Source organism: Aphelocoma coerulescens, chromosome 3, assembly GCF_041296385.1.
Source record: "Aphelocoma coerulescens isolate FSJ_1873_10779 chromosome 3, UR_Acoe_1.0, whole genome shotgun sequence".
In the NCBI taxonomy this organism is placed as follows: Eukaryota; Metazoa; Chordata; class Aves; order Passeriformes; family Corvidae; genus Aphelocoma; species Aphelocoma coerulescens.
In genome coordinates, this window is record NC_091016.1 from 78,760,252 (window position 1) to 78,781,949 (window position 21,698).

The following is a 21,698-nucleotide window of genomic DNA, read 5'->3' on the forward strand; positions in this document are numbered from 1 at the left end:
GTTGTAATTGCTCATAATGCCATGAGTCAATTAAGTGGTAGCATTTCAGAATCTTAGTTTTCTGTAGAGAGTACATTATTCTTCTGTGTCTTAAATTAGTGCTTATTATTGCAATGCCATTTATTCCTTGATTGTTATGTGACTGAAGGTAAATGGGTAGAGGGGTGCAGTGCAAATCATTGCTTAAAAATTAGTGAATCCTGAGAACAGCATGAAGAGATGCTGTATTTGCTTTTATGAATTTTCCATGGGAATTATGAGCCAAGCAGGAGCAGGGAGGTGGTGATTTAGTGTGCAGCTCTTTGAATGTAATGCTCCAGGTAATGATCTTTCAGAGCATACACTTCTTAAAGAACGAGTGTTTTATTTACTTATTACAAGGTAAATGGTGGAGAGTGCCTACCACATTAAAGGCTGAGTTCCAGGTTTTACTCTCACCTCTGTGTAAAACTGTTCCATTTTTGTGGTTCCAGGTGGGACCAGAGCTGTGCTTCTTAGTTTGGCTAAGACTGAGAACTGAACCTCTGCAGTCTGCTGTAGAGGAAGTCTCTACTACTGTCCTTTCCACCATTTTAGTTGTTGCCTTTCTGACAGTGCCAGCTCCCATTCCTGCAGCTAGGGCTGGCACTGGGCCCAAAGAACAACTTTTCGTCATGATAGCTCAGCTGGGTTCCTGCAGCTCTTCTCCATCTTTGCTTTCTTACCTACATGTTAGCAACCTGTGCCCTGCAACACCTGACTTTGATGGCTAGGCTGCATGGTTTGGAAAGCCCTTCAAGAACGAACTGTGGATGCTGATGCTGGTGTAGAGCAGTGCAGCCTTTCCTGGGCAGAAGTAGCCACAGCTTTGGTGCTTCCTTCTGCTTCCCCTTGCCTCCTTATCACTGCTCTGGCGACAGCTGTACGAATTGTACCTGCTTCCATCGACTGCTGTGCTCTGGCTCCTGTGTTCTGGAAAGGGTGCAGCACTCTCCAGCTCTGTGCCTGCCTTTTCCAGAGTGGCTCTGGAGGAAGAAGGTGGGGTGGAATGTTGTGGCCTGGGGGTGAAATGCTGTCCTGAGCTGCTGGATAGACAGGCAAAGCTGGTGCTGCAGGCAGGGGCTCCTCCTTAGGGTGTCACTTACAGGGCCATGGCTTTGCTGGCTCAGTCACTGTGGGTTTGGCTGTCTCAGGCTGCTGCTCAGCTGCTGGCAAAGCTGACTTCACCCCTCAGTGATTTTTGACATGTCCAGGTTTCTGGCGAATGCAGTGTATTTTCAGTCTTTGCTTTCTTGGTCTGTGCAAGGGCTTTGACTTACAGTGTTCCTCCCTGAAGGGTCTCTATCTCTTCTTTTGTGGGGTTTTTATCCTGGCTTTAAACTCTAGATGTCTAAGCCAGCTCAGCATAGACACACATGCTATGATTCCTCTGTTTAGTTAAGCACTTGCTTAAATCCCTTTGTAGTTGGAGAAGGCATTGGGGTAATGATTAAATCCCTTCTGGAGCTGAGATCCAGGGCACTCTGGGTGAGGTACACATTGCAGAGACACTGCAACTTTGTAATTACAATCTTGATTTTAACATTATTCAGGACGCAGAATTCATTCCAAGGTTTGGAAAGAAAAAAAAAATTAAATATGTGAATGTTGAAATATCTTTTCCTCATGGAAAAATGAATCTGGGTATAGTACTAATGCTTAATTATCTGCTTTTCTAACTGCATTGCTCTCTGGGGAATCATGTAAGCCTCAAATTTCACCAAGCAGAACAGACAAACAAGGAAAAAAATAATCACATCTTTGTAGCCGTGTATCAGATTGACAGTAAGATTTAAATTAAACCAATGAACTTTTTTTTTTTTCCACTTTTTCCCCAGAAGGCAAATTACAAACAAATTAAAAGTCCTATCTTAAAATGATAAATCCTTTGGTTTCAACAGATTTCTTGTGAACACACGAACCTGAACAGCTTGAAAGGGTACTCCAAAACTGCAAAAAAGCCCTGGTCAATCTGTCTTGATGAGAGGTTTAGCCTCATCCATCGAATCAGAAGCAAGCAATGCCGTCTCTATTCACTTGGGTAAGTGCTCCCTTTAAAAGAAAGGAAATTGTTTCACAACAAATAGCTTCAAAAAGCCCTATACATACCACACGGGCTGCAGCAAGGTTGTCTTCCAAGGTATAAACTTAATTCAGGTGTTTTTATCATGTGTTGACGTGCTTCTGTAAACTTTATTTTTAGGGAAAAACCTTTCTCCATAAGCGTCTTTTTTTTTCCTTTGCCTTTCTAAAATTGGTATGAAAACAAATTGCTTAATGGTGAGTTGTGAGTAGTAGTTCATATAGAGGAAGATGGAAATCAAAGGGGTAAACTGAGAAGCCTACAGCATCTTACTTGAGCAGAGATTACTTGCATAATTGCCAGGTATTTCAGCAGCATTACTTATAAGACTTCATTAACTACCTCTGGGGCAATATAGTACATTTCCATGTGAGTGTTTTTGCTCAACACTTCAGGGGTGACACGTGCCAAAGTGATAGTGATAAAGGCAGCTGTGGCTTTACTTTAAAATATTTGCAGTGTTTATGATATTTACAACACTTGAGAGTGAAGTTTTCACTCTTCACAGGACAAGCGCTTTCACAGGTAGCAAAACCACACATGCAGCCTGTTTTCCTGCTAATAAATCATTCTGACTCCCAGGAGGATGAGGGAAGTCTGTCCTCAGAGTGCATCAGGCCATCAGCACACTGGTGCAGTAGGAGAACCGGCACTGGGATCTGGAGCTCATTTCACACAGATCACCACACAGAGCTGCCTAATAAAGCTGTACTTGCTGTCCTGGGAGGCAGCTTTAGGTTAGAGCTGTATTGTAAGGCTTCATCTCCCTTGAACCAGTGCAGTTTATTCCTGTGCTTTTGCTGCTGCGGGTTTACAGAGGGTGGATAGCAAGGAACTGCGCTGGGGTGGCATTCCTTAGCCTTGGTGTGTAACATGCACGTACATGGCAGGTAACACCTGCAGGCAGTGTGGAGGTGAGGCAGGGTGCCTTGTAGTCACAGAGAGTGGTTTTGCTTCATTTGGGTGGGTTTATATTTCGGCTGAGTTTATTTGAGCTGTAAAGACCAAGATCCTCAGAGAGGGAGGTGCTGTCAGGTTTTGTTCAGCAGCACTGCTTTGTGGCAGAACAAGGGCATGCCCCTTAAAGACAAATCTCCCATACAGGAGAGAAGATTTCTCTTGACTACTGTTGCTTCTTATTTTCTGAATGTTCTTTACAATATATTTCAAATTATACTTACTTGACATTAATGCAAGATATAGGGTTACATGATTTTTTTCTTCTCAGCTTTTCATGTTCCTATAAAAGTTAGGAGAGACGCTGTGTTACCCCATGCTCAGTTCCAAACTTTAATTATTTGACTGTAGTACTGAGTTACTGCCTGAGGGCCCTTCCAGTAGTCAGTAGGGAGAGGCAGGCACATTCAGGTGGAAATCAGCTAAGCTAAATAGCATTCTGGAGGTAGGTGTAGCTTTCCTTTGGTTATAGTGGAAGCCCGGGATAACGTGGCTGCTGATTTTAGATGTCTTGGCAAAGTACTCAAAGTTCAGTGGAATTAACCTAGACCTTATCCTTCAAGCTGTATGATCATTACTATTCGACCTGAACTCCTGTGCTAATGTCCTTTTACCCTATTGTTAAGGATCAAATGTGGGTTGAGAATGGTATTTTTGTTGAATTGTCCGGTAGGCACAACGCAGAGTTGATTTCATCTGTGCTAGGAGGTGCAGATTAGGCATGAAGCTGACCAGCACTGAGATATTTTGCTAATGGTTTTGAACAAAACTGAGCTAGTGTGTATATTCCAGTGCTTTATATGTGGCGCTGTTTTGTGTATGGTCCAGGGAGCATGAGTGCCAGATTTTCTGTAGTCATGGAACACTAGGGCTTAGCAGAGATTGAAACTGATGTCGGCGCTCCCATTCATCATCATATAAACACATACGGGAAGTAACCAACGAGGATGCATCACATGAAGCAGCTAAAAAATAGAAGGGAAATACTTGAGGTTACAGAGAAGCAGTCTTCAATCCACCAGTTTACTTCTGCAACCTTTGGAGCTCATTACTGCATAATTCTTCCCCTCAGACTCACTTCCTTTAGTTTATGACAGACAGAAAAGTAATTTTGTTCTAAGTCAAAAATCCCCTTTAAACATTTTTGTTATCTCATATGTTTCATAAAGAGCAAATGGGGAGCAGCTACTTCCAATGAAGAGCATTCTCTGCGGAGAGGACGGATGGAGGACAAATGTGAAAGTTCAGTGGGAGTGTTACTGGGAATCCTGAATTAAATGCATATGTGTTTAAAACTGGAATAAAACATGCTGCTTAGGCTTTGCCTTCTTGAATGCTATAGAAGAGGTTGCTTGTGAATGGGAGTGAGCAGTGTCTGGAACATCTGGGGATCTTTTTAGATTAGTATTAGTTGCTTCCACTTCTCGGAGACAGCAATGCTTGTGCTCGGGGGACAGGATTTCCCAGTGCAAAACATAATTGCAATATGCATTAGTGAGCTCTAGTTATTAGTGCTAAATCTGCTTAGATTAAGCTTAGTCAGTTACAAACACCACAGGCAGGCACTCAGGCTGGGATAACATAAATGGGTAGGATTTCAGAAACTTTCCAGCAGAGGTTTAAAGAGTCTTGCCACAATACAGTGTAAATGCCATTTCAGGTGCATCCTAAAGTGTATGTAGGAGCTTTAGGATCCAGGCAGGGGGTCCTTCTTTTTTTTCTGAGCTGCTTGAGCTCACTTGTCTTCCTTTGAAAGAGAAGGGGAGGAGGGGGAACAGAGAAAGGGAAAGCTGGACCTTAACTCGCCTGTGTTTATAGCTCTGTCCTGTGGTCGCTGTGGTCGCTGGAGCACCCGCAGCTTTCAGGCTGGATCAGCTAGAGGTGTCCACTAGAGCTGCGCTGGAGCAGACAAAGCAGCGTTTGTGCCACTTGGCTCTCACTGTGCTCCCGGGCGATGCAGGGCCCGGTGTGATGCTTCATTCAGCGCAAGCTGCAGCCCAGTGTCTATTCTGAGTGCAAGGCTCTGTGCACCGTGACCCTCTGTGAACCCTGGGAGCAGGGCACAGCCAAGGGACACCGCTCCCCGCTGTGCTGCGCTCTGTCCCGGGTCAGCGTCGCTGCCCTGCTGCCGGCGGGGAGCGGTGCCAGCGAGCCCTTCCTTCCCTGCGCTCGCACGCAGCCGGGGCAAGGCGGCCCCGCGGGGCTGTTGGTGCTGCTGTGAATGCCCACCTCTGCCCCCACCGCAGGGCACTGCGTGGAGCTCTGTAACCGAGCTCCCTTCTTCTTTACGGGAAAAATAGGTCAGTTTCTTTGGCATGTTTTATTTTGCTGTTGATGGTGGCAGCAGCTGCTCTCCCCTGATGGTGAGGAAAGGCCTCGCTAGTCTTCTGTGACCTCCACACCTTTCTTTTAAAATCATGATCCCTTTTTAGATAACTCATCTTTCTTTAAGTAAGTAAATCTTTCTTAGGAGACCTAATTTGTTTATCTTTTTCGTGCTGCATTATCCCTTTATATGATCACATGCGGGCCAGGCATTTTTCAAACCAGTTCCTTTGGAGAAGACCTTATTTTCTCTCCTATATATTTGTTGTTGTCTAGATCTGTCTTCAGGCATAAATTTGAGCTGTTAACTAGAGTGCCAGAAGACACATCATCCCTTGTCTTTACCCTCATCTGTATTTTTTTTTCCTGTTTTCCACCACTGTGAAGCTCCCTTTGCAGTCCGCATGAGCAGCAATCTGTTTGGAGGCAGCCTGAGGTTTGTCTGCACCAAAAGCATCTGGCCCTCTGGATTGTACCAGCTGGTATGGTTAGAAGTGTGTCACGGACACACGTGGCCATCGGTCGCTGGTGGGTTCATCACTAATGCTGTAACTATCCTCAACAATTCCCATGCTGTTCACTTTCAGCTAGCTTCTCATTCCCAAGGGATTACACTGGTCTTTGTCCATCACTGTCCCTTCTGTAGAAAGCCACATGCAAACAAACATGTTGATTCACTTGGTTAACTTCTGAACTTTTTTCCTAATGTGTGTTGAATGCATTAAAAGAAATCTCCTCTCTTTTCCTCCCACACAGCTGTATGGGTTGGAATCCTGTGAATTAGGGTTGCTCTTAAAAGCACGCTAGGCTATTTTTGCACACCCTGTCTCCTGTTTTCCCAGGGAAAGGGAAGATGGTTGAGGAGAAGACAACCTCCGAGGGTACTGTAACAGTGCGCTTAACCAGTGTTACAGCAAGTGTCATACCATATTGGTAACTTCCAAAACCAGTGCTCTTCCACACATTGTTTCATGAGTTGAATTCATTTTAGCCTACCTGTTTGACAACTATGTAGAACATTTAGTGCTGGCCTAACGTTGTATCATTGTGTATGACATGATTTAAAATGTGTCATGTTTTACATATTGATGCAAATTGCCCAAATTATTTCAGACCCACGCCGTTGCTAAGGATAACTGTGGTGTGGTGTAGCAGGTGCTCTGACAGTACATCTAAGAGTACTGTCCTGTCATGGTCTGTGCACAACAGATAAATGCTGTGCTGTTAGTACAGAGTGAATAATCTCAGCTGTACAATTTACAGCACAACTGATTTAAAAAATCTTGATTCTCTTCTTAGTGCTACATGTGTGTATATCAAATTGCATAATTTTGTTTAAGTTTAATGTTTAGTGCATGATTTGAATCACATTTGGAACAAACTTGGAGGAGTAGGAATAAAGAGAACATCCTGTTTTACAGAGTAGGGAAAGCCTGTGGTTCAGATGTGTGATTGCAATGGTAAATACCAGATTTTTTTAGTTTTAGTGTACCCTGTGTGAACCACTGGGCTGTAGGAGGTGGGAATATGGCACAGCCTTGTAAAATACATCTTCTCACAGAGGCAGGGACTGAGGCAATACTTCTGTACAATGGGGCTATTATTTTTTCTTCTTCTTTGGGATCTTCACCGAATTAGCAGCAATCTTTCTCTCAAGTCAATATAACAACTTTGCTGCTGTTGAAAAGTGCTTATTTTTAAATATGCTTTTTTTATCTGTGTCTCCCTGTCTACAGAGAAAGAGAGGCATTTGATTCTTGTGTCTTGTCTGTACTGGTGGTCACTGTGGGTCACGTTTGTAACACCAGGTGACAGACATGGTGTGAAACATACCAGATTTTTACAAAGTAGTATTGCATAAATTTTAAATGTATTTTCTCTTCTGCTTATGGCTTGGTTATTGGAAGTTTGTGCAGCAAGAACTAAGAAAGAGTACCGTAAACTTGTCAAGAAAAAAGCAAATTGAAAATAGAGAAATATATGTAAACATAAAAGATGAATAGGAATAAGGACAGCACAAAGATTTCAATGTTCAATTTTACTTTCATATAAATTTTGTCAACTTCTGAATTAAGGAAGAAAAGGAAAACTTCTTTGGGAAGGTTATCAGCCTGACTAAAAGTGGTTTAGTTCTTGCCTAGAAAGGAGCTATTTCTTCTAATCATATTGCATTGAGCTTGAATTTTCTGGTTAAGTTAGCTCATCCTCAGAACATCCTACCCACTAATAGTTCTTTTTGCTGCATTAATAGTTACATCACTTTTTTTTCCCTTTTTTTCTTTTTTTACATAGGCTAGGCAACAATGACAACCAGTTTGAGCTCAGCATGGCCAACAGTGGATGTGAGGTGCATCGCTTCGACCCCAGCATCAAGTCAGCACACATTCAGGAGGGTCGGCACCTCTGGTACCATCGCCTCTCCATTGACTGGAGGGATCCCAACCCAGCCATTGCAGCTCATAAACTTCACAGCAACACAAAGAAGCTGGGCACAGTATTGAATGAATTTGGGCATCAGAAGGTAAGGAAGGACTCGGGTGTCTGCTTTCTGACTGCAGGATTAGGTGTTGGGAAAGCTCCAGATCTCCCTTCTTGCTGCCTGAGGAGACCATGCACTTTCCAAGGTTTTCTCCTGATAATGGGTTTTTCTTCAGCAGTACTTGTAATGCATTTCTTGTAGGGCTGCCTTTTCTGTCTTGCTTTTTCTGTGTGCTCATAACAGCCACCATAATTTTAAATCCCTAGCCGTATACCAAATACTCTCTTCCTCCTCCTCACTTCCTTTTCTCTTGAACTTACTGGTGACATTGGGTGCTAGCACATTTAGTCCTGTAGAAGTTCTGGTCTTTGCCTGAGCATGAAAACTAAACTACTCACACAGACAAGTTTATAAAGAGGAAACAATATTTGCAACATAAATTAGAAGAGAAGAGGTAATGGATGGTCTGTTTACATTTTCAAGGTCACTGTTCCTAATTACAGTCCTCAAAACCAAAAACATCCTGTTTTGAAATTGGCAGCAATCTGTGGGATGTTTTTTAGCATTTCCCAGTTTGTTTTTAAGGAACTATAAAGACATCATGAATTTTCAAATCTCAGATAAATGTTGCCATAATACATTTCAGGAAGTTCCTTAGGTTGCTTTTAAGAGAGTCTTTCCTTCAGAGGAGATACAAACATGAATTCAAATGCTAATATACTTCATTGCCTGCAGCTAGTTCTGCTTGTCTCTGTTTTTTTCAGAAATAGGCCGCTTGGGCTAAGGAGGAGCTCTTCTGTACGATTTGCAAAACAAACAGTGCAATGTTTGTTTGGCTTGTTATTTAAAAATGCAAGATGTCCTTTTCAGTTCACTTTTTACTTTTTAAAATACTTTCTCTTGGTTCAGCTCTACTGATTGGAACATTCTGAAGATAAGAGCAGAGAAAAGGAGCCTTTTTCTTCTTCCAATACATGCTGTAACTGTAGTAGGCTGTGCATTAGTGAAACATCTGGGGAGATAGAGAGATGGCTTTTCTTTGATGTGTGCCTTGCATTGTTTTGATTTTAGAAGAATTAGCCGCACAGCAAAAAACTGATGACCCTATCCAGAAAAAGTGTACAAGTCTTGTGATATATCAGACCTGCTGAGGTCAGTCTCAGGTCACCATGGTAAAACAGAGTGGTGTAACACCTGTGAATGAGAAGGATGTCAGGGAGAAATCTGGTGTAACTTTCTGACATGAAAACAGGCTGGATGGCAGCCAAGGAACATAATGCACACATAACACATGCAACCAGGCTTTCCTCTAGCTGTGTACATAGGACATGGGATTTGGGTAAGTGTTTTGGTGCATTATGAACAGTGTTCACAGCCTCTTGATCTGGTAGCATTTGGGGAGCTCCCCTGTGCAAAGCTATGGCTTAGTGAAGTCAGGAGCTGACTTTCTCCCAGTGAGGATAAAGGTGTTACACACTCTGCAGCTTTCTGGTGCTTTATATTTGTGAAACACCTGAGTGGGCTGACTGTCCTCACACTGTTCTGCTTAGGTTTTCTTTAACTTAGAAGGAAGGCAGCCTGAGAAGTTGTGTATTGCGTGGAGACATCATTCTTCTGGTGAATGTGAGTGGAATGTTCCCTCAACTGAATAAATAAGTTAATTCAAAACAGTTTCACAGAATATTTTCCGAAGCACTTTCTTTCAATTAGAAAATGAAAACGTGCTCTTCATCCCATTTTTAATTTAAAAAACCCTTCCTCCTACCCTCAATGTTGTTGCATTCCCACTTCAAGGCAGGAATTCCAGGCAGCTGCATTTGAAGTTAATGCCTCATTTTATCCATGCTTTTATTCTTTAAGATTTGGGACTTGATCCAAGACCCTGCAAGTGACTGAAACTATTTCCACTGATGTTAGAAAATCAGGCTGATGAAGTCAGCACAGACAAGACCTCCTGGAGTTCTTGCTGTTGTATTATTGAAAAGAAAACTTGCAGTTTGGGGTTTTTGTGTGCAAGAGAATCAAAGAACTTGGATGGGCTTGTTTACACCCTGATTCAGATGAGAGCACACCTGCTATTCTGCAGACAGTACTGGGACCTCATCCACACAAGGGAAACCCATCCCGATATTTTGGCAAGAAATACAAACACTTTTTGGTGTCAGAGAGGATGTGAGAAAAGATCAAAAGAACTTGATCTTTCTAACTGGCTATGTGGCAAAACAGCCCTCAGTTCTCTGAGTGTAAATATCCTGGAGGCAGAGGACTTATCTAGTACTATATTAGGATGTGGCTGACAAAGGAAACATGTAGTCAGAATATATTTGGGAACTCTTAGAGTGTGAAATCTCTTAAGCTCTGGAATAATCTCCAAAGGATATCATGGGAATCTTATTTCCTGGTATACAGATCTAAACTGAAAATTTACTGGTGTATCTTCTGAGAAGAGTAGTATTTTATCAGCCACAGGAAAGGATGAAGATGTAAAAATTGATCTTGGTCATCCTGTGTTCCCTTCTGGCTGCCCTCAATTTTTTTGCTGAGCACGCACACTTTGTAGTACATTCTTGATGAACAGTGGGGAAAAAGGGAGAAAGCCCCTGAGGGCCCAGGATTCTCTTTCTTATGGCAGTGGTGTTCAACTTCATGAAACCTTTCACTTTCCTATTCTCTAACTACCTACTGGGGTGAGGGTGCTACAGTGCTGGTGTTTCCCATGGATTAGTGATAGGTGAATGGCGAGCTTCCTTCCTACAGAGTCGTTGGATAATTAAGTCAGAAGGGACCTTGAATGGCTTGTGGTTCAGTCCTCTGCTCAAAGCAAGGCCAGCTGTGAAGTCAGACCAGGTTGTTCAAGGCTTTATCCATTCTGGTCTTGAAAAACACTGAGTTTTCTCCAGAATAGAGACTGCCCAGCTTCTCTGGGTCAGCTGTTGTCCTGCTGGACTGTTCTCATCATGAAAATGTTTCTCCTTATATCCAGTCTGAAAGTCCCTGATTTAATTCATGCCTGTAGTCTCTTGTCCTACTTCTATGCACTGCTGAAGAGCCTGTCCCCACTGTCTTGATGACCTCTTTGTGATCTCTACAGGCTGATGTTTTTCCTCCCAACAAAGCATCTCCTGCCTAAGCTGAAAAAGCCCCATTCCCCCACTTTCTCCTTGCAGCCACCTTGGTGGCTCCCACCTGACCTCACCTCAGTTTATTATCATGTATCTTGTGTTGTGGGAACAAAAACTAGATGTAGTATCTAGATGCACTCTTCCAAGTGCCAAGTTCAGCAAGATAATCACATTCCTTGGTCTGTGGACTGTGCTCCTGCTAGGATGCTGTTCGTCTTCTTTGCACCATGATCCCCAGGCCCTTTCTGCCGAGCTGCTCCCCAGCCAGGCAGGCAGGCAGTCCCCAGCTGGTATCACTGCAGGCAGTCCTTCCTCCTCAGGTGCAGGACTTTGAATTTCATCAGGTTCCTGTCAGCCCATCTTCCAGCCTGTTTGGGTCCAGAGCAGGGGTCTAACGTGTCTTTATTGGCTGGTCCTGCCAATTTGGTGTCATCCATAAACATGGCAGGCGTGCCAGGTGACACCTCCTCTAGTTGATGGTAAAGATGTGGAACAAGATGAATCCTGGTGTAGGCCCTGTGGCACTTGGCCTGTAAATGACCTCCAGGCAGAGTACAATCCACTAACCATTGCTCATCCAGACTGCAATGTCCTGGCTGGGATGCAAGTTTCTGTGGGAGACAGTTTCAAGTATATATCCCAGTGCTCTTCTGGACCTGTCACAGCCAGTTCCATGGTCTTGCAAGGGGATCATCAGACTTAATTTCAGCTGCAGGAGGGCTAAGTTATCTGTCCAAATGAACCCTTCATCTAGTCTCAGTATAGACTGGTGTTGTTTATGGTATCAGTATCATCCTCAGAAGGTTGCTATGTAGTCTAGATTTTAGTATAAAATAAAACTGTAAGGGAAAGACCATATTGAAATGTGAGCTTACTCTTCCCACTCTATCTCCTCTTCAAAAAACCCTAACCCTTAACCAGAAATTCAAACCAAGTTACTATGTGTGTTCTGTATTCCAAAGATTGTGCTGTGAAGCACAATTAAAAACCTTTGACAGAAAGGCCCTGAGCAGCAGAAACAGGCAAGAGTTCATGCTGTCCCAAATGGGCATGTGTGGTCACACATGCAAATTCTTATTTCAGTAATAGTTTTCCTCCCTCTGGACCTCTGTAGGACAAGTCTCTTGTTGTGCCCTCAGTAAGTGCTATGAGATTGCATTCCTTGGCAGTATAGCTCAGCAGTGGATGAAATTGTTTCTTGTAAAACAAATTAATCTGGAAAGGAGAATCTGAGAATGCAAAGTAAAACCTTAATTTAATCAGGAAGTACTCATAGCTGTAACTTTCAGGGGACAGCAGAGCTGTGTTCAATTCCTGCTATTCAAGTTATCTCAAATTGTGTAAGAGACCAAACTGTGTCTTTGTTCGTTCTGAAAATAAATGCAAAGCAATCTTTACATCCTGATTTTGATTTGAAGGCTTTAATTTACACTGTCTCTTCATGAACATTTTTTTTTCTTTAACAACTTGGCTAATTTTGCTTCGTTTTATTGAATAGGCTTCAATTTAGGATTTCAAAAGGAAAAACCTTCTTCCCTTCACCTGTTATTTAATACTCAACACAACTTCAAAACACTACACCCTGAAGTCATTTTGATTAATAACATCATCTCCTCCTAGGCAAGTAATTTATCACTTGCTCTTCTCCTCAAGTAGATATAATAGAATTTATTTCATGTTGCACTTCCAGTTTTGTGAAGGCTGATATGAAAGGATAAGTATTAAAGAAAAGATTTACCATTTTTTGCTTAAAATCATCTCTGTTGGAAGTACACAAATAGATATAAAATAAAAGTCCAGAGAAAATGTATAACAGCTTAGTTGTGCATGGTGATTTTATTAACAAAACAAAAAATAAACTCTTCAGGTTGGGAAATGTCCGTGTTCAAGTTTTGCAGCAATGAAATCCATGTAATTACTCTTTACTATGCATACCTCAGGGCTGTAGGGGCCAGAATAGGCTTTTGAATTCTTGACCCTGCCTAGACAAAATCATTTAACTTTGGTTATTCGTTGCAAGGCTAGCCTTAGGTATTGCCCAGGGAGCCTGGGGGTTGCTTAATGTGAGTTGTGTTCACTGAGGGGCTGCTGTGTCCTAGCTGGGTGTGTGGGAGCCACATTCAGCTCAGCTGTCATCTTAACTCACAGCAGGACCTCAGTACCAGCTGATGAGCACCTGCAGACTGGTCCTGATGTGGAATCCTGAGCTCAAGGTGAGAAGCCAGGAGCTCAGAGGCCCAGGAGCTCTTGCAGAGATATGAGTCCTTGTTGCTGTTGCTGCTGCAGCCGGGGAACAGCCGGAGTGGAGGCACAAGTTCAGATCTGCTCTGCTACGTGTGGCTTAGTGTCAGAAAGAAAAAATGAGACCAGGTCTTTTGAATTGTTGCATCGCAAATCCTGAAGTAAAGGTTTGGAATTCTGTCTTGAAAGGCCTAATTTTTTCTTTGTTTTTTATGCTTATTTGGGGTTTTTCCAAAATCTCGGTTCTAGGAGGAAAAAACCCACCCTTCATCTGATTTTTAGCCTCATTATTTTCACATCCAATTTTTCTTGTGCAATCAGTGGTCTTTAGGCTTAAGTGGCCCTTTTTCTGCAGCTGTTATTTACCATTCACATACAGCCATGAAGAACAGCCTTTGCGTATGTAGGGTGATGATACTGGCCTTTCTAAGATTTCTCCAATGTGAGAGAGCCTCTATTTCCTGTAACATCTTATTTGTGTTGTGTTGCCCCTCCTGCAGCTGGAGCATCAGCAATCAGTGCTATTCAGAAGTCCCAATGGTGTCACTGCTAAGGCTCAGGCTGTGACTGCCTTCTTCCTGGAAATGTCCTGACTGTCCTTCCCTGGAAATGTCTGCACTGTTACTGCTTATCATCTTGTTTGCTTTTTTGTGACTCATCAGACTGTCTCCTTGTTATATCAGTTTCTGAATGGCACAGTAGAAAGAGTTTTGTCCCAGAACACTGATTTTTTTATACAGTGTAAATGGCTGGTCATGACCTATTTGCAGAAGGAGTAATTCTGCACAGAGAAGTCCCATTTTAGTACTGCACCCTTTTGCACCAGGCAGATGCAATACCATAGCATTTAGAGCTTATAGTCTAAATAAATGACCTGCCACAGGATGGAGGAGCACGAAACTCACCTCCATTAACTTAAATTTCTACATTTGAGATAGATGTTGATGTCCTTATAGACTCAAGCTAAACTGTTATGGTGCAGTTTGTCTCATTCAAGGGCAGATATTGCTGCAATTTGAGCACTAACTGGTGCCATGTGTGAACCTTTCGTTTGGGGATCTCTCAGAGAGCTGGCAAATCTTACTCCCTTGCTGAAAAGAGGCAATCAAACTAGTGCAGATGTTTCCAGCTGCAGTTGGAAATGCTGCCTTCTGTAGCCTTGTAATAGTTGCCCCTGAGTAATCTACAAGCTCTTGGCACACAGTGTTTCTTTCCTGGATGTCTATATTTTTTCATTTTAGGGATAATGAAATCAAGGTGGTGATAGCTCTGTATTTGCTTAGTCAGCTGGGGCTGCTGCTGCCTAAAGTATTTTAATTGTAAGTAGATTGAAGAGTTTGGCTGCAAGTGAAAATGGGCTTGATAACCTCATGTTTCTTGAAGCAAAGATCTTTGGACAGTGATTTACTGCTCACCAGTTCTTGCTCTCGGTGTTGTGTGCACAAAGTGCCTCATGCACTTTCCTTTACAGGGTTTTGTCTTGGTCCCTTACATCTCCTTTCGCCTCATTTAAATTCTCTCCACCAGGAGCACTTCTCAAGACATTGTTAAGAATATTGGTATTTCTAGGGAGCAACCTGAAGGTGCTGTTTAGTATGCAATTGTCAGGCATGGAGGAAAGATCTTTTTAATGATGCCATTGGCTGAATATGATGCAATCCATAACCTTTTCTTCCCCTAGGAAAAGGCCTAGTGCAATGCCTGAATTGAAATGAAAGAGTTGAAGTATTGCGCTGTTGAAGCAGAACTTATTCAGGTCATCTTTCAAAAAAAAATAAAGGCACTTTCAAAGCATATTATTGTCTGCTAAAAATTAGAAGGGAAGGACATATCTTTTTAGGGTTTTATTTTCCTTTTTTTTGTTGCCTTTGTTGTGGTTGTTAAGACCTCTCAGAAAAAAATCAGGTAATAAAAATCTACTTTCCCCCAGCTTTGCTAGAGGGCTGTGGAAGCTGTGTTCAATTCCACCTTCCTATTTGACTATTTCAGTGTCAAAGAGTTGCATTCAGAGGAGCACAGCACTCGCTGCAGGCACCACGGAGTCAGCATTGCTGTGCTGCTGCTGTAAGAAACCAGTCAGTCCTGGTTCCCTCCTCCTGCCAAACCTGGAGCTTGGCAGGAGCCTGGGACACCTGCCCTGCTTCACAAGATGGTACCAGATGCAGGACACCTGCTGAGCACAGACCTATATGCACATTCCCCAGCTCCTCAAGTCACTAAACCTGGCTTAAACACAGCAATGTGAATTTTACAGTTTTAATTTGGCCGAGGTTCTGAATATCTGATCAGGGTGGTGGTCCATAACATGGCATGGGTTTAATGAGAATTGAGATCAACCCCTTTCTATAAGCATCCTGGTTTTTCTCCACTAGCCATCTTTCTCAAAGTTTCTCAGTGTTGTTGACATTAACAAGCTCTTTAGATAAATGCCCTATCCAGAGCACCTGACAGCTTTCTAAAAAGATGTAGTTTTTTTTTCTCCTCACATTTGTCTCTCTTTCTGTCATGGTTTACAAATTCTTGTCATTGGAATTGGCCATATCTTGCTTAAATATTTTCACCTTAGTATCCTTTCTGGTCTTGCTTTTGATCTGACAGCAGTTTAAGGTATCCTTCCATTCTCAAAAATTTGAAATCCAGAGGTCAAAGATTTAGCAGCTCCTTCTGCCCCTCTTGAATGCTTGTCCCAGATGAAATCTGAGTTGTGCAAGCATTTTGTGGTGTTTTTTATTCATGTTTTCAGGAATGTACATGCAGGTTTCTTCTTGTCATGGTTGCAGGCGAATAGCAGGGTGGACAAACAGTGAAGCAAAAGGGTGGCCGGTTGGCACCTTGGACAAGAAATGGAAGGAAACAAATAGATCCCCATGGAGGGCTGCAGTCTCAAAGGACTTTATTGTTTTGGCAAGAGCAGATGGGAACCAAGTCCTCCACCAGATTTAACTGGAGCTACTTGGATATAGCAGGGCTGCAGATTCCCATCCTGCAAGAGATGTTCTTTCAGGTGTGGTGGACATGTTTTGAAGATGAGACTGATCCCTTTCTTCAATCACTTACATTTTGAAGGCCCCCACGGGCACTGTGTTAATAAACCATAGAAGGTCTTGCAGCCAAAATGCTCTTCACTCTGAGTGACTATTTTACAGTAGCCTAAGCCCTCTGTCCCTTGCTCTGCACACACACACTTGCAGGTCTTACTCCTCAGGGCTTTGGAGTCAATTGCTGCTTCACCGTTTGCCTTCTATTGCAAGCCTCCTGTGCCGATGGGCCCCTTGTCCCTCCTCAATGGGCTTGTCCTATCGCTGCTGGCTTTCACCTTTAGCCAGGATAATGTGGCTTTTTGCAAGCATGGAGCTGTGTCCCACCATCCACCCTTGGTGCTGGGGCAGCACAAACAGACTGCAAATGTTTGTTCCCCTCTAATGAAGAGACTTGAGGGTCTCGCTTACACCGTTTATTCTTTTGAGTAAATATCCGTTCCCACAGGCATCCAGCAGCGTGTGGCAGAGAAGATCAAAAGAGCAGAAATGAAAGGGTTTACCCCCCTTAGTGGGGGGAGTGGGCAGCAGGACATCTCCTGCAAGATTAGATGGCTGAATGCGCGTTTTGCAAAGTGACTCCTGCGCTCAGCCAGGGCTGCGCACTGAGTGGCTGCGCTTCCAGCTTGGCTGCTGGAGGAGTACATGCAGTATTTAAAATGTCTGTGTGCAGCATGGGCATTGGCAAGAAGAGCTTTTGCATCTGATCAGGCTGTTAAATAATTTAAAGTCAGGGTTTCTGCAGATCCCTTGTGGGATTTTTCCTACTTGGGCAGTGTAGCCATTGGATTGAAGGACCAGGTGAGGGGACCGGGTTGTTTTCATCTTTTAGTGTACAACAGGAGAGCTATGCAAACTGGAAAAGGCGACAGGGAGCACAGTGTTTCTGAGCAGAGATGCACACGTGTGAGCTGCTGCCACTCGGAGTAGGTGAGGAGGTCGCTGTTTGAGGGCTTATGTCCTCACGGTGACTTTTACCATTTCCTCTGAGAAAGCCTCATTTTGAGGCTTCAGTTGGTGGTGAGGTTCCTGTTGCCTGCTCTGGAGACTGGTCTCAGTTTAAAGAAATGGGGAACAAAGATCTTTGATGCTCAGTTTTTCTTGTGAGGGGAAGGTCTTCTCCCTCAGCCATGTCTATGTACAGTGTGTGCCTTCTCCATGCAGAGAGCTTGTAGAACCTATTATCTGGGTCGCTTTACAGGAACCTTGGTCTTGCTAGGTAGCAAGCTAGACAAGATGTCTGGCTTTAGGATCATTATAGTGTAGAGCTAGTTAAACCCATCAAACCTGTCTGAAAATCAATTCAGGCTTGGAGGTCTGTATTATTTTATGACCAGAAGATGATTAACAAATGAGCTGCTGTCTCTGACTAGTCCAGTGCCCAGCATGAGTTGGGATGGGAATGATGCAAAGAACTGGTCCCATGATAAAGAATGATGTTTGTGGTGACAGAAGGCTACAGGTGAGAACCTCTGACCTCCTGACCAAATGCAGCCAGGGAGAAAGGATTTCAGGCCATGCTGATCTTGTAAATCAGCTGGGGGTTGTTTGTCCAGAGATTACTTGTCCAGTGGTAAAGTGTTAAAAGGAGCCTTCTGCCAACTAAAAGGTCTCTTCTTCTCTGCCTGTCCACTGGAGTAAGAGGCATTGCTTAACTGGTCCAGTTAACTGGGCTGGAGGGGGTCTATGTATCTTTTATTCTGTAATGGGTCCTCAGAGAGAAATTGTTTCTAGAATGGAGAGAGTACATGGGAGATGTCTCGGCACCAGAGACCAAAGGAAGATCTGGGGAAATAAAGTGCCAGGTTTCCCCCAGACCTGGGCTCTGAAGCTGTGGGAAGGAGATGCTTGGGGTGCCTGCATGGATCTTTCCTAGGAACAGTCTCCCATGGAAGAGCACGGGCAAAGTGCTCGTAGTGCTCCTGAGCACGCCGCTGAGATTGATGCCTCCTGCATGTGCTGGGTTTGCTTTCTGGATGGGTGCATTTGTCTGGGGCCATTACTGCATCTGGCAAGCTGTTGCTGTACTGACAGTTGGCTGTGAGAAAGTTAAATAAGTTTTTTTTTAATATGATTTTGAAACATTTTCTCTGATTTAAGTGGTAAACATAGTTTCACTTAGTATCCTGCTCCTGCTGTGTAATGCATTCATGGAAATACATCACCAGAACTGGGAGAATAGTCTGTCACTTGCAAGGCTGTGGAGAATCAGTGGTGAGAGCAGAGGAAGGAAGCTTGCCTGCCCTCACTGCAAGTTTTCTGTTTCAGTGATGAGTATATTGTATGAGTAATGAGTAACTTCAACTGGGCTGTTGCTTTACTGTAAAAAAAGACCAAAGACCCTGTGAGCACCCAACTGCGCAAATCGTTCTTGTGACTTGGATGCCTTAAGCAGATTCTTGAAGATGTGCCCGACCAGTCACATTGGGAGTGAATAATCTCAAATGACACATTTGTTCCAGAGCCAATTTGAAACTGGCTGTACAGACCACCACAGAGAGGTGTAAATGTGAGCAGGAAGGAAGGGAAGTAATTTAAAAGAGAAGTGCTGCCGATTGGAGCTGTACATCACTGATCAGTGGTGATTGACTTTTCTCCTGATTTCAGTGTCTGTGTTGCTCTGGCCAGGCCCCCAGCAGTCCTGGTCTCCCTGGCGGATGGCTCAGAGAGAGGCAGGATGTTTCCCCCCCCACCGATCACAGGGAGCATGGGAAGAGACAGTCACAAGCTGCTGGAAGCATAATTTGCTATTAGGCTATGTGGCATCCTGTCTGCCATCAATTACAGCCTTTGCTCAGAATAAAAGGCAATGAAAGGGACTTTATAGCCAAGCCATCTCCTGCTGGTGAGGATGGGCTGTGGATGCATTTTGAGAGGAAAGAAAATGAGGAAAGTATCATGCTGAAAATCTGCATAGGAGAAAAGGGTAAGAGGGAAGTTACATTTAGACAAAGCACACCCAAGAACCTGCTGTTACCTGCAAAGACGTGCTATCAAAATGTAAATTAAACAACTTTTGCTAGAGTTTTGTTTTCTGAGAATAGAGAATTGTACTTAGGTGGAGAGGGGAAAACTGATGCACAAGTTAGAAGATTTTTTCTTGCTTTACAGCTGATACCAAAATGGTAACCTGGTATCACAGGGAGCCAGAGCAGAGGAATATTTTTCTCTTGAAGTGTGAGAGCAGCCCTGCAGGTCAGGAGGCTGGGGTGGTTGTAAGGTCTGTCCCTGTTCCTGAAAGCTGTAACCAGCTCTCCTCTTCCTGCTCCCAAGCTTACACTGCAGACCTGCTCCCACAGAACTGGAGGGATCCTCTGTACCTTACCTGCATTTGCTGGTTTTGCCTTTCCTGGCTTCCACATGCTGAGCTCATGCTGGAAGTAATACAGCTAAATTGCTTCCTCCAGCTACTCACTCTCAATTGACTCTTCTCCATGGGGAGCTTTAAATGATGCCCATGGGGCAGCACAGAACCTGAAATCCCCGTTAACCCTGGTATTTCAAAAGCGATCAAGGCAAACAGAGCTCAGATCTCTGCTTTAGGAAATGATGCACACTTGTAACAAGTCATTACCCTAAAAAGAAGAAATGAGCCTTCATACAGTATGTGTTGACCTTCACTAACTAAACCACAATTTCTTCAACTGTTTTATATGCTTGGTTGTGCATGAGCATGGCCCCCTTTTTATTTTTTCTCCAAGTGTAAGTGGTACAATGCTGCAGTGCTTTTTCAAGGGAGCTAAGCTGAGAAAACATTCAAAAATCCACATTTTTTACTTTTCTGTGATAACCAGTTAGTTCATGGAGGGTAAGAGGATTTGTGGAAGATAAGAGGAACCAGCCTTTGTGAGTGCTTAAAACTCACTGCCATACTTTACCTTCAGGCACTGTAGATCTTTGCCCTCCAGGATTTATTCACAGCAGCAGATTCCAGCTGGGCTCCCAGGTCAATTAGAGCTCTAAATTTATAGATTTGTCCACTAATCCTTTCACTGGCACTTTGGATCGAGGCAACTGGAAGGGGGTAGTGCATTTCTTATTGCTAGCGCACTGCTTATCACCGATGGTAAATATCTCCTGAGCTGTCTAATCATCACAAAACTTGCATTTGGTGTCAGCAGGATGCCTGTAAATTTGCTCAGATACTCTGAAACGGAGCTGTTCTGTCATTCATTTTACACTATCCATGGAATGAAATGGAGACCCTGGGCAGAGAGGGACACCTTGCCCGGAAGGCAGTCATAAAGGTTGGTGGGTTGAGACAGATACTTTCCTCCCTCCGGGCTTCTGAGCAGTGCAGGGCACTGAGAGCAACAAAGAGGCTCTCGTTTGTGTACGCAGCACATCCCCACTATTTCCTGGTCATTTCATTATGTGTTCAAGCTGTTATGATGGTAACTCATTTTCTCCTACTGAAACATTGGTTAGCAGCCACTTTTCAGATCAGTTTTGCAAATGCAGCACAGAGCATGCAGAGTGCCTGCTGAGCAGCCAGAGCAGCAGTTAGTGTCACAAGAGAAAAACAAACAAACCTGGAGGAGGACTGGAAACATGACCATGGGAAAAAGATGTGCTACTGATGCCATAAAGTAAGATCATGGGAAAACAAACACCTAGAAACATTTCTTCCCCTATCCATCCATCTATCCCCTCCCCCCAAGAAAAAAAAAGCGTTTGAATAATTTGTCTGCTTTCAAAGTTATGTAAGTCTCCCAGAGATAAAAATCTGTGGTTTGTTAAGTGCAGCAGTGTGGTCCTGTGGCAATTGCACCTACGTGGAACCAACTGCCTGCAAAACTGCATTACAGGTAAAGAGTTGGTATTTGCAAAATAAATAACCCATTTAAATGTATGAAGGAAAACAAGTGAGCTCACCCATGATGTAGTTGTCCCCTGAAATGTCATGAGCTGCATCATTTACATTCAGCCTCCCCTTGAACCCAAAGGAGCGCTGTGTTCAACTGTTTCACTGACCCGCAGACGGACAGACTGACAGGCTCTTTGTTAGAGAGGCAAGTAAGGAAATACCAGAGCTAAGGTTGTCTGTGCAACCTTCCTTTCTGCTCCCCATGTGGACATACCACAATATGGGCTTTAATTCCATAATCCCTCGGTCATTTTCCACTGGCCCCCTGCCTCCTACAGTGTGAAGGAGGCACAATGCCTCCTTAATGACCAGACAAGCGGTGGCTTGGCTTATTATGATTCGGTCCGTGACCACGGACCTCATTCAAGTCCTGCTCTGAAAATGCAGTGTTTTGTTTTCAGCTGTTTTACAGCTTGTTCCACCCAAGTCTCGCTGGCCCTTCACGTGCTCAACCCCTGCACTCTGCAGAGGATGTTCAGTGATTAGCACCCTTGTTTTACAGATGGAGACCAGAATGGGCAAGTGTCCAGCACCTACAGATTCCTGCCATGTCATGCCCATCCAGAGT

At 43.6% G+C, this 21,698-nt stretch overlaps 1 protein-coding gene across 1 annotated transcript in view; it reads left to right on the forward strand.

Annotated features, from left to right (window-relative positions):
- The window catches only part of METTL24 (methyltransferase like 24), a 46,573-nt gene that overhangs the window by 21,915 nt on the left and 2,960 nt on the right, over positions 1-21,698 (forward strand). The window contains exons 3-4 of the mRNA XM_069008584.1: positions 1,920-2,059; positions 7,676-7,904. Coding sequence (XP_068864685.1) covers positions 1,920-2,059; positions 7,676-7,904 — 369 coding nt within the window. The remainder of the gene's footprint in view (positions 1-1,919; positions 2,060-7,675; positions 7,905-21,698) is intronic.